At 34.7% G+C, this 12,734-nt stretch overlaps 1 protein-coding gene across 1 annotated transcript; it reads left to right on the top strand.

Annotated features, from left to right (window-relative positions):
- The first annotated feature begins 6,535 nt into the window (after positions 1–6,535).
- Positions 6,536–11,803, top strand: LOC133806371 (serine carboxypeptidase-like 42). Its single transcript, XM_062244480.1, has 12 exons — positions 6,536–6,542; positions 6,669–6,761; positions 6,977–7,062; positions 7,153–7,416; positions 8,221–8,313; positions 8,694–8,825; positions 9,827–9,904; positions 10,113–10,184; positions 10,302–10,375; positions 10,851–10,983; positions 11,087–11,169; positions 11,719–11,803. Exons 1-12 carry the CDS (start codon positions 6,536–6,538, stop codon positions 11,801–11,803), a joined length of 1,200 nt encoding a protein of 399 aa, XP_062100464.1.
- Positions 11,804–12,734: the final 931 nt, after the last annotated feature.

Genomic DNA, 12,734 nt, shown 5'->3' with positions numbered 1-12,734 from the left:
ACTAAAAATCATAAAGTGTTTGACACTTGGGATCCCAAAATACAGTTTAGAAATATTTACAACATTTGAATACAAACCAAGTCGACTAGACGACAAAATCTAGGTTTTTGTACAACCATCTCCCAAAATCCACTGGCCGTGGCAGCCAGGCAGGCCAAACATGTACGTGCCGCTTCACGCTCTCTATACTCATGGTTGGTCGACTTTTCCCTTGCCCTTACCTGCACCACAGAGCACCCGTGAGCTGAAGCCCAGCAAGAAAACCCTCACAAGCAAAAACATGTGCATAACAAACACATTGCATACAAACAGGCCATCAATAGGCTAAACACATACGGCCAAGCCATCCCAGGCGCTTTACCAGGCCCTGGGTTTGCGGTCCACACCGTGAGGATATCCCAGGTATCCTTTAGGGTCTCGCCCTGGCAACTCGCACTCCACGTGCTCAACATTGCTCCCGGACCCTTGCCGTACTCGGCCTTGCACTCAACGTGCCCAACACCGTTGCCGGCCCCTGCCGACCTCGGCCTGCGCCGTTCCCAGCTCTTGCCGAACATTTACACAATTGCATTCATAGCATAATAAACATATATTGAACCCTAACAAATTCAATCAAAGGGCTACGCCCTGCAATTCAAACACATTGGGGCTCAGCCCTGCATACAAGCTCTATGGGAACAGTGGTTTTCTTACATGCGTCCCAAGCTTTCCGAGCACCGATATCCCGAGCATAGTCCCCTAACTTGAGCCTCGCCGAAACCCTAGTCACAACACATTAACAATATTCATCCATCAAGTTCTAATCCATTAAATAACTTTAGGCCATAACTCCAATCTCTGGAACCTTGAATTCTATTAATCCAGGTGATAAAATCCATCCCGAGCCTTAACCTTTGAGTTCCCAAGCCTAAACACACTTAAAATCAAAAAATGGCACTAAGAGCCGCACCCCGCCCCCAAATAAGAGAGCACACCCAAAACAAGGCATGCGCGCCGCGGCCCTAGCTAAGGCATGCCGCAGCCCGCTCTTCTTCCAGGCCACCCAGATGCTTTGGAGGGCCGCGGCTCAGCAAGAACAATGCCGCGGCCCGACCCTTCGAACCCAGAAAAATCCTCCATTTCCTCTTCTAAAACCCAGCCAATCATCCTTAAAAATCAACCTAACAATTCAAACATTAATCACAGAAGTCTTAAGACAATCATAGCAGCAAAACCTAACAAGAACTTAAACCAAAAACCTCATAAAACCCAAAATCAATCCTTCACCCAACTACATGCATATTCTAAAAACCAGCAGAAACTTTAAGCTAAAACCTTGTAATTTAAAGCTTACCCTTGTTGAACTCAGTCTCTGAATTTGGTCCTTAAGCCTCAGACTTCTAGCTCCAAAGATTTCCCAGTTGAATTCCCTTAGCTTCTAGCTAACTTCGCCAAGATTTTCCTTAAGCTTCCAAAGGAAAGAAGACCACTTCAAGAGAGAGAGAAGGAGTCGGTTTCTAAATGTTCTAAACTATTCTAAGTTTTTTTTATTTAACTTAAGTCTATATGGTTACCTCAAAGCTCGGGGTACCAAAATGTCCCCGACGACAAAATGGTAAATTTCCCCAATATTCCCTCTTAGACATTCTAACCACAAATATATCTCCGAATATTTATTTCCACAACCCGATAACCCCATAACACATCTAATACCCAAAATACCCCTCGACTCACCCAGAGTCGGATTCTCAACCCTGTTGTGACTTTCTGGCTAACCGCTCCCCAGGACTGTCTCAGATCATGCTGCACAGATAAATCACATACATTTCGCATTTATCACATTTATACTCTCAACGGGCTGAAATCACAAACATACCCCTAATATCCAAGCAGGGCCCACATGCATATTTAATTCAACTAAACATGCATCTCTACCACATATTCACATATTAACATATTAAAGCATTTATTGCCCTCCAGGCACGCTAATCAAGGCCCTAAGCCTTATTAGCAAATTTGGGTCGTTTCACATGAGATTTACCTACTGAGCATTAGCTCATTATGTTATTTTCCAACATTTTTCCAGGCGTGGCTTTAGATGTTGAGCAACTTGTGGAGCATGGACTCAGTAGCAATGCAATAGTGGTTTAGGGTTTTTCATATTGCTACATTAAATTTAAAGTATTCATACGTGTAATAATTTCTATTAATAAGTTTATATAAAAGTTTTAAATTTTTTATGTATTTCTTAGTATCATTTTATTTAATTCATTTGGTCAAGTGCCTAACATACTCGTAAACCATGGAATTACGAGTATGTGGCAGACGTACCCTGTCTTAGGGTTGTCACACTCATGCTGGAAACAGCGCACATAGCTCAAAATATACCCTCAGCGGGTTCAAATTACAAATATGCCCCTAATAGCCAAATGAGGCCCACATGCATATTTAATTCACCTAAACATGCATTTCTAATCACATAATCATTAAATTCACATATTAACATAATTAAATCAATTATTACCCTCTTGGCACACTAATCAAGGCCCTAAGCCTTATTAGCAAATTTGGGATGCTACAGTTTCCATTTCGGTCCCGGACCAAAATGCTCGGTTTGTTGCCAAACCGCACATATCACACATTGGCTAACACTTACAACATGAATTTTTCTTCTCAAACATATATTATCATTCAAAATGATATCCACATACATCTCACCACCACATTCTTAGTTACTAGTAGGTGCCCGAAACATGGGGCGTTACAAGACTCCTCGTACTGGGCCCACACGAGATACATTGGGCCCCATGTTCTTAGTGAATGCAAAATGTATTCATTTATGTAATAACAACCCTTATTAAGAGATGAATAATTGTAATAAACTCCAATTAATGAGTTTAGTCTTCCTAACTGCCTATAAATAGGGCTAGGGCACACTTTGTAAATGATAAGAATCCTATTTTTTAGAGTGAGCACATACACTGCCTGAAAACCAAGAGAACTTGAGCTTTGCAAGTTCTTCTTAATTCTAAATACAAGTGACTCGTGGACTAGGGTTAATTAATAACGTGAACCACGTAAAACCGGTGTTCTTATTCTTCTTTTTTAAGTTATTCTTTTAATTTGGTAGTTGAGAAAAAAAGTCAGTCAACACATGTATTTAATGTAATAAATTAGTAATTAAGAGAATATATTGCAATTATGGGATGTATTACCCAAAATTGTTCATCTCCCAATATAAATAGAGAGGGAATAAACAGGAAAGGGATGGTGATTTTATACACCAAAACTCTGGAAAAATGATCACAGATAAATTTTCTAAGAATATTTACAAATAAAAGTGACTCGTGAACTAGATAGATTTAACCTGAACCACGTAAAATTGTGGTGTGTTTTTTTTCATTTAATTTACGCTATATCAAACATAAAACTATTCTTATTTATTCATAATTCTCAGTTGACGAAAAACTGTGTCAACAAACTTTTTTTATTTCTCCTCAATCATATGCGCCAAAACTGTGCCACAATTTGTTCCATTTCTTTCAGAGAAAGACAACGAAGAATTTCTAAAAGAAATATATAAAAGTAAGAAAAAGTAAAAATAAAAAATTGTTATAAAACTATTAAGAATACTGAAATATAACGTATAAAGAAATAGACAGAGTAATAGAGATAGATGTAAAGAAAGAGTAAAACTATTGTATGTATTATTTCAATGGGGGGAATGACCCCTATTTATATAGATAAATAGCCCTAAGAAAATCGGATAACTACTCTGAATACAATCAAGAATTAATGCTGATATTTTACTTTGGGTAACCTAGTGATTCTTCATTATTATGGACATCCATATATATAATATTTATAACACTCCCCCTTGGATGTCCATGAAAACTGCCTCATTAAAAACCTTGCTAGAAAAACCCAGTAGGACAAAAACTTGACCAAGGGGAAAAGAATGAAATGTATATTTACTCCCCCTCATTTCAACGCTCTTGAAGATCCTTTAATCGACGCATTATGATCTTATGTACCATCTTCTTGAACGTTGATGTTGGTAAGGACTTTGTAAGTAAGTCTGTAAGATTGTCGCTTGATCGAATTTGATGAACATCAAATCACCACTCTTTTGAAGATCATGTGTGAAGAAGAACTGCGGTGAAATGTATTTAAATCTATCTCCTTTAAGGTATTATCCTTTTAGTTGAGCAGTACATGCATCGTTATCTTTATAGAGAATTGTTGGCATTTCTTTATCGGGTGATAATCAACATGTTCCTCAAATATGTTGTTTCATTGATTTCAATCACACATTTTTCCCTTGCCTCATGAATTGCAAGTATCTCAACATGATTTAAAGTTGCCTCGTTAAAAACCTTGTTAAGAAAACTCAGTGGGACAAAGCCTGAACTAAGGGAAAAAGAGTGCAACACGTATATATCTCCCCCTCATGCATATATCCATGGTAACTTTCGTGATCAAATATCTCATATGATTTTCATTGTAATTATAAATCACCATAAATTATCTATGATCACATATTTACTATAACTTTTCTAGAACATATGTGTAGAGTGGAATATGAATATTTATCCAACATATTAAATCAATCATTTATAGAACCTTGTTAGTTATCATATCATATCATCAATGTTATAATATGCATCATATTTGTGGATATTCATTATCTATGACTATGTTCAATCCAAAATTTGAAATTTAAATATGATCACATGAATGAATATCTTCAATAATATCAATTTTTATTTTCAATAAAGATGGTACTTCGAGACCATATATTCGTTGCATTCTCATTACATGTTCTTTAATTTCTACATCAAGTGATCATATAACTATGATTCTTTATGCATTCGAAGTTCTTTGGGACTTCTATACTCATAATTTAATCTATAAACAAAGAATATATTTAATAATTCCCAATCTACAAGATGAAATAAGAAATCCTTCTTCGATAGTTTATAAAATAATCAGGAGCTCTTCAAGAGCTTTTTACAACATATTATTTATGAATTCACATTGCATAGACAATCATACTTGTAATTTCAAATAATTATTCACCTACATGTCTTTAATCTAGACAAATATCTTTATTGTATAATGCGCGCGACTTTGAATTTATATCTCATAAGACATGTTAAATTCTTCTGGAATTTTTTTGGTAAGGCATATTTTAAATTCTCATATTACTAGGAGCTCCAAATAAATAATTTGTATTGTAACGTTTATATGACACATATCAATTCTCATCAAACATATGCACTCCAGGCTATAATCAAATTTTGATTATATTTTCTCATAACAATATGTATATGCTTTTATTTAATCATTCTCTTGTCTATGCAAATTTTGTACAATAATTCATTTGTGTACAAATATACAAAATTCTCATTATAATTACATTTTATTGTACAAATATTTATTTGTACCCTTACAGGTTTTACTTCACTTTATGTGAGTAAATTTATACTGCCTGGATTGCATCATATAATTTTGGCCAAAATTATATATACATCGATAATTCTCGATCCGTTTAATATCATGATCATTGCTATCTCATATTAGTTTATTGCATATGCAAACATTTTGTATTGTCGACAATAATTCATAATATGATAATTTCCTCTCATATGGACATAACTTAAAGAGTTCTCTCGTTATTTTCAACATACTAGTCAACACATGTATATTATTTATAAGTACCTATATAACCACTTCAAGGGCTTTACTTATTATCAACTTTGTTATGTCTATAACTTCTTTATGGAGTCTCTTCACGAGCACAATTTTTATTGATGTTCAAATTATCAATACTTCACTACAACAATATTTAGTATATATTACATTAAAGAATAGCATATATTTAGAAGTGCTATTATTGGTAGGGATTAAAAACACACGGAAGACATATTTTGGCGCCATATGAATAAAACTCAGGCGCCAAAATGAATTTTTTTTTGTTAGTCTCATTTCTCTCAGCCTCCATCTCTCACTCACGAAGACTCACTCCGCCCTCTCCGCCCTCACGAAGTCTCTCTCTCGTCTCGTCTCTCCGCCCTCTCCGCCTCACGAAGTCTCTCTCTCGTCTCGTCTCTCCGCCTCACGAAGTCTTCTCAACTCATCTCTGCCTCACGAAGACTCGCTCCAGAGTGGAGCTCTTTCTCCGCCTCACGAAGTCACGCTCCAGAGTGGAGCTTCTCTGCCTCACGAGTTCTATCTCTGCCTCAAGAAGTCACGCCTCACGAAGTCACGCCTTCCAGAGATCTATCTCTGCCTCACGCCCACTATCTCAGGTTCGTTTCTCTCCTCGGCTTGGGTTCCTACTCTCCGTGGGTGAGGAGTCTGTGTTCACAGGTGTTGTCTTACATTGGGGTCATCTGTCGTGCCATTTTTCTGGGCCATTGGGTTCATGTGAGGTGGCGTGGTAAAGGATTTCTTTTTCTCAATCATCTCATATGTTTTATTTAAGAAGCTAGGGCAGTTGGGAGTCTCAGAAGTGAGCGATTAGCCAATCTGATTGGGTGTTGCTGCGAAGGAGATGAGAGGTTGCTGGTGGGCGATTTTATGCTCCATGAAACTCTCGCTAAGCATCTTTTTCACTGTAACTTCTGCAAACTATTTCTGTGTTGGCAGCTTCAAAATTAGTTCATATTTCTTTTTCTCTTTCGCAGCTCAGGACAATCTGGAATTTTTATTGAAGTGGTTTGAACGTTTTCCTCAGTACAAAGGAAGGGACTTCTATATTACAGGAGAGAGCTATGCAGGTGATTAACCTTCAAACTCATTTTATGTTGATTTAATGGATTAAGCTGTGTAGGCATTAGTAACAAGTATCTCAAAATTCATTTGTTGAATTCATGTTTGAGCCAATCAGTTCTCCAATTTCTTCATACTAATTATATTTTATGCACACGTATATTCATATATCATCAATACTTTGTTTGAATTGTGGTTTTCTTTGTGGGCATCTATGTACTAGGACATTATGTTCCTCAGCTGAGCCAGGCAATTGTAAAACACAACTCTGCAACAAAGGAAAAAACCATTAATCTGAAGGGTTATATGGTACTTGTTTCATTCATTTCTCTAGGAAAAATCTTAGGTTCTTGTGTATCATGTGATGAAATAGAGAGCTAAGATATCTGTTTAATGCAGGTGGGAAATGCTTTAACTGATGATCACCATGATCACTTGGGGCTTTTCCAATTCATGTGGTCAGCTGGCTTGATATCTGACGAGACATACAAATTACTAAACCTTCTATGTGTTTCTCAGCCATTTATACACTCCTCGAGTTCATGTGATAAGGTTCTCGAAATTGCTTCTGAAGAACTTGGCGACATTGATCCATATAGCATCTACACTCTCGCCTGCCATGCTAATGGTAGCCAAACAAATCAATTGCGGAAAAGAAAGCACGTGAGTATGCTATTTGAAATCACTTATCTTATTTAAGGAGTAAACAAATAATTAATTTTGTTAATTATTCTCTGTAACATATTTTTATTATCCTCGTGAGGTGAATGTATAGTTATATGCGTGCTATATTAGAATGGGGTATTAGACATTTGATAGTCTACCTTTCTTTTATGCACCACACCTTACATACAACTTTTTCAGCATAAGCTCTTTGATAATATTTTCGTAAGGGTGACATTTTTTCTGTTCAGAGTTTTATTTCTACTACCATGCTATATGTTATAGGACTAGTCATCTTTAGCTAACTTCCGTGAGCATCAAGTTTCCATCTGTGTTGGACCCTCATGTCTAATCACTAAACATATTCAACTTCAGTTACTGTAGAGGAAGGTTGGTTGTTAAAGTTCTATTGATTTCTGTTTAGGAACTCATAGATTGTAATTATTATCCTAATTATTTGCATATATGGTTCTTTTCCAAGCAAAAGTGCAAAATATGGGTTATTATTTCATGTTTAATGCCAGACTACAAAGCCCCACAGCCTCATCTCCATAAGGGGCCTGTGTGCTTTTGCTGGTCACATAATACAGGAATTTCAACGAGTGTTTATACAATGTAAGGTTGTATAAGTTATTTGTGTTTTAAGTAAAATTTGAATATATTGATCCTCCACAAGTTTTATGTACGTAATCATCGTGGAAAATTTTCTTACTATCCTAAAATTGAAAACCGAACTTATGCTTTTGTTTGTAAGTTTATATATTTTGTTGTATTCACTTTTAACACTGATTATTACGGTTATAGAGGGTTGGTCGCATTAGTCAGAAGTATGATCCTTGCACAGAGAAGCACTCAACTGTCTACTTCAATTCACCTGAGGTTAAACGGGCACTTCATGTAAATGTTGATTGTGCGCCACCAATATGCACTACAACAATTTTAAGTATATATTACGTTAAAAAATAGCACATATTCACAAGCGCTATTAATAGATAGTTAAAAAAAAACACGGAGAAGTCAATTTTTTTAACACAGTGGCGCCTAGTTATATTTCGTTTGGCGCCAAAAGAAAAAATTCTGGGTCTATCATAAGAAGAAAAGAAAAAGGAAAACAATAAAGCACAAATTCTCTAATTTCTCTCAGCCTCCATTGAATCCCTAAACCTAAAATACCCAAACAAGTTTCCATTGCCGCCTCTCTGCCTCTCTTTTTGATCTTACCTCTTTTGATTTAAGTTCTTTCAGTGCTATAATATGTTCTCTAACATGCCTTTCAGGATTCCTTGTTGCTTGGGAAAATTCATGTGGCCCTTTTGAAACATCTTCTATCTGATATTGAAGTGGAGCTCAACAACGAATCTTTGCCTCATCAGAGTAAATCTTGCAATTATCTTGCATTGCTTCACATGGTAAGTTAAAAAATACACACTCACACTCACATTAGAGGGTTGTAAACTTTAGAATTGAACTTTTTGCAGTGAGATTGGAAGTTTAGTGCTATTTGATTTGAGTGCTTGTTGACATTGTCAGCATTGGAATCTAAAAGTATTTACTTTGAAATCCATATGTGTATATATATATATATATGTGCTCCAATTCTGTCCAACGGCAGCAGAACTTTACACTCTAAAAGATGTGGTGCATTGCCAAGACTACACAAAACTTTTCATATGTATTGGATCAATAAAATGTTTCTTCTTCTCTTGTTTTTGACAAATATAAAATGTTTCTTTTTGGTAGTTTATAGTTTGAGCAAAGTAGCTTTTGCATATATTTGCTTTGATTTTTTTTTTTTAATGTTATCTGTACTTTCAAGTTATCATATAGTTAAATATAAGATTTGTAACTTTATACTATTTTTTTTCATTGAGGAAAAAGAATTCGAAGTTGGGATTTTTTAAAAAAGTATTATTCTTTTGTGATCACTGGTCTTCTAATTAAGGAATTGGTGTGATCCTTAGCCACTTCTAAGTTATTAGTTTGAAAGAAAAACTGTTAGCATTGGTTTATGTTCTATTCACTTATCCCATACCTTAAGCTATAGTGTGTATAATACTGGTTATGGAGTTGGGGTTTTTTGTTTTTTCTTTCAAGTGAATCTCTACTGATCATGAGAGTGACTAAATTCTTGGGGTAAGCACTGGTACAATATACAAATATATGATATTGTAAAAATATAATTTTTCTTACCTTTATTATACTACTTGAAGAACATGGAACAACTTAAATTCTACCATTCACATTTGTTTAGGTGAGTATCAATGTGTTTCACATATTAAAAGTTAGAACATTATATACTCCTTACTTTTACTGGTTATTAATGCCAAACTTATCTAATGTATTGTTCGTGTTTCATCTTTTAACATTCTGTTTGATATATTGGACCAACAACTTCCTTCCACATTTTCAGGGATCTGGTATATTGTGGAACAAGTATGATTTTCCTGTATTCTTGCTCTCGGAGAGTAGTACGAAGAACATCCAAGAGGTAGTAAGTGTCATTTCATTTGGTTTTCATTTTGTACCGTCCACTGAAGAAGTAAAACCACTTTTAAAAGAAAAAGTCTAGTTATTTCAATTTTCATATTAATGGACTGTATTTAATTGTTGTTGATGTTTGCCCCCCCAACCACAAGACAATTTTTTGGCAGCTTTAGTTTATTGTTAATAAACTTTTTGATGTCACTCATATGCAGGTTTCTGAAGAAATTTTGAAGAGACAGAGATCTTATACCACTGTTGTGGCTGAGTTTGATCTTGTGATGCAGGTAGCTTGTTTGTTTTTAACTTTCTAGTGCATTTTATTGACTTTATCTCGCAGACATTTTTTGGTTGTTGGCTTAATGATGTTTTCAAGTAATCTGTGATACATTTGTTTTGATTAGACAGTGAAAGCTGGAACTCGTGATTCAGAATCTTGTTTGAAAGAGGAGACCTGCCTTCCATTAGGGGGATACAGGTAACTCATTTTGCATTTGTTGGTATCCATAATGAAGTCTAACAGCTCTAAATGTGGTTCACGATTTGTATTTGTGTCTCATCTCTCTTTTGAGTTCGAAATCTGACTTGTATTTTAGAATGTAGTCCTTATTCTCATTGGCTTGGTTTTCATTTTCTTTCTTATTAGATTTTATATTATTATATGTAAATATATATGTGTGTGTGTGTGTGTGTATTTATTGTTTTGAGTGGGGAAGATTTCATGGGATTCTTTTTCTTAGTTTTATTTGTACAGGGGAGGTCAAAAGAATATGTATGTTGGTCTATAGTTGAGCTTTGTAGGATTCAAATCTTTGATGCTGAAACTTACTTCCATCAACTTTCAGTGTTTGAAACACATATTTAGAAGATCAACACATTTCTTCTTATCTTTATTCTTTTGACCTTCCTAAATTACTTTGAATTTAACTATTGCTCATAATTATGAAGGGAAGTGTTTGGTCATCACTTCCTCCGCTTAATATCTCCTCCTCAGATCAGGGTAAGCCTATTATATTGACTGTGGCGTCAATGGATTCGGCTTCATTTTTCTGTGACAAAAGCCTTATTGCAGACTCCCCAATATCAGTAAGTTTTAAGTCTTATCATGTTGCTTTCCATGTTGAAATGTGATATTACATCTCTGAAGTTTAGGAAACCCTTAATTAACATTTTTGTGGAATGATTTTAGGGCATGATTGCACTCTTGGCAGCGGTCGATGCACTATCACATTTGGAGGCTTTCCATGACCTTAATAAACAGGTGAGTGAGATGTATATAAGAGTTCCTTTAAAAAAAAGTGCTTATAAGAGTTCCTTAATATAGTGCCTTCTTAATGTTTTTTTTCTTCCATATATGGGAAGACATTGTTCTAGTGGCTTTGTCGTCTCTTAACTTGGCAAAAAAGTATTTTCTTTTTCAGTGATCACATTTTCATCAATCCGATTTATGAAGACTGTACTATATTCAAGTGATTGTGTGTTATCTTATTCATTGTCTTTATATTGCTTGTCTTGATTTTAATAGTATATGGATTTTCAATACGTGTTTAGACATGTAAGTGGGGCCTCCCTTTATTACACTTGTCCCTCTTAGGCAATGTAAAAGCTCTATAATAAAAGGCTAACATCCTCGCATCTATACTGCATGCTGAGGTTGTCTTTGATGTTATCTGCCCAATCCATTATTTAGTTATTCTTGTTGGTTTAAAGAGAGAAAACTGTTCACTTCATTAAAAAAATGTACTAGAAAAAATATAAATAATAAGGCAACAAAGGATGTGCCTGCACTTCTGTTTTGTCATTTGTTTTATTAAAATGTAGGAATCTTCTTTTCAATCTTTGTTCTGCAATTTTTTTCCCTTGTATTGAAGCATTTATCTATCTCATTTCAACATTTCATGTTTAAGGTGTAAAATTTGAGCCTCTCTCTGTCATTTTAGATTTTCTCTAGAAATCCAAGTCTCATCTTTTTTTTTTTCTGCAATTTTGGGTAAAATCTGAATCTGAATCTCATATTATAATTGTAGCTCTCTCTATAAAATTGTCTACTATATTCATATCTATGTTAATGAAGCAATTAGTAAATTGTTGAAACAATAAATTGCTGCTAGCGTAAATTGTTGAAACATTCTCTATGCCTCAATCTCTTTTTGCTATGTAATCTCCTTTGCTTATGAGTAATTTTATTGATTTGATTTATCAATTTTGAACAACTAATTATTATAATAGTATAACTTGTAGCTTTTCTGCTGTCATGATAAATTTGCCAAAGGATCATTAAGTGTTGACTGCGTAGGATACTTTTTGTACTCACCTTTGATGACACTTGATCATTATAATATTCCCTAGAAAGATTCAAAAGATCATTAAAATGTGGTACCTGTTAGGCCAATTTTTACAGCTACTAACTGTTTTGGTTAGTTAGTTGTTCATTGTAACTAATTATTGTTATTTTGTAGATTAGTTACTTTATTAGTTTTGGTCTTTTCTGTATATATACTCTTTTGTATCATTACTTCATTAATGAGAATTGATTCTATTCATTCAGTCACTAAGTTTCCTTACAGTACCTACCACCAATGAGGAAAAAAAACATTAAAAATATGGTAATTAGAAATATAAGGTGCCATATAATTATATTTTAAGAGAGATTTTTACAAGGTTAGATGCACCCTCATCACCCTTGGCTGACACCATGACATAATATGAGAGCTAGAGATCCTTTTGTTTGTGAAATGGGAATTTAAATTTTTCATGTTTCTTAAATTTGTTATTCTATTTTATTACTTCTCTTACTTTTATTTTTGTTATAATATTATGCTAACTTCAGACACAAT

This window comes from Humulus lupulus, chromosome X, assembly GCF_963169125.1.
Source record: "Humulus lupulus chromosome X, drHumLupu1.1, whole genome shotgun sequence".
Taxonomy (NCBI): domain Eukaryota; kingdom Viridiplantae; phylum Streptophyta; class Magnoliopsida; order Rosales; family Cannabaceae; genus Humulus; species Humulus lupulus.
This window is presented reverse-complemented; position numbering and strand designations above follow the sequence as displayed.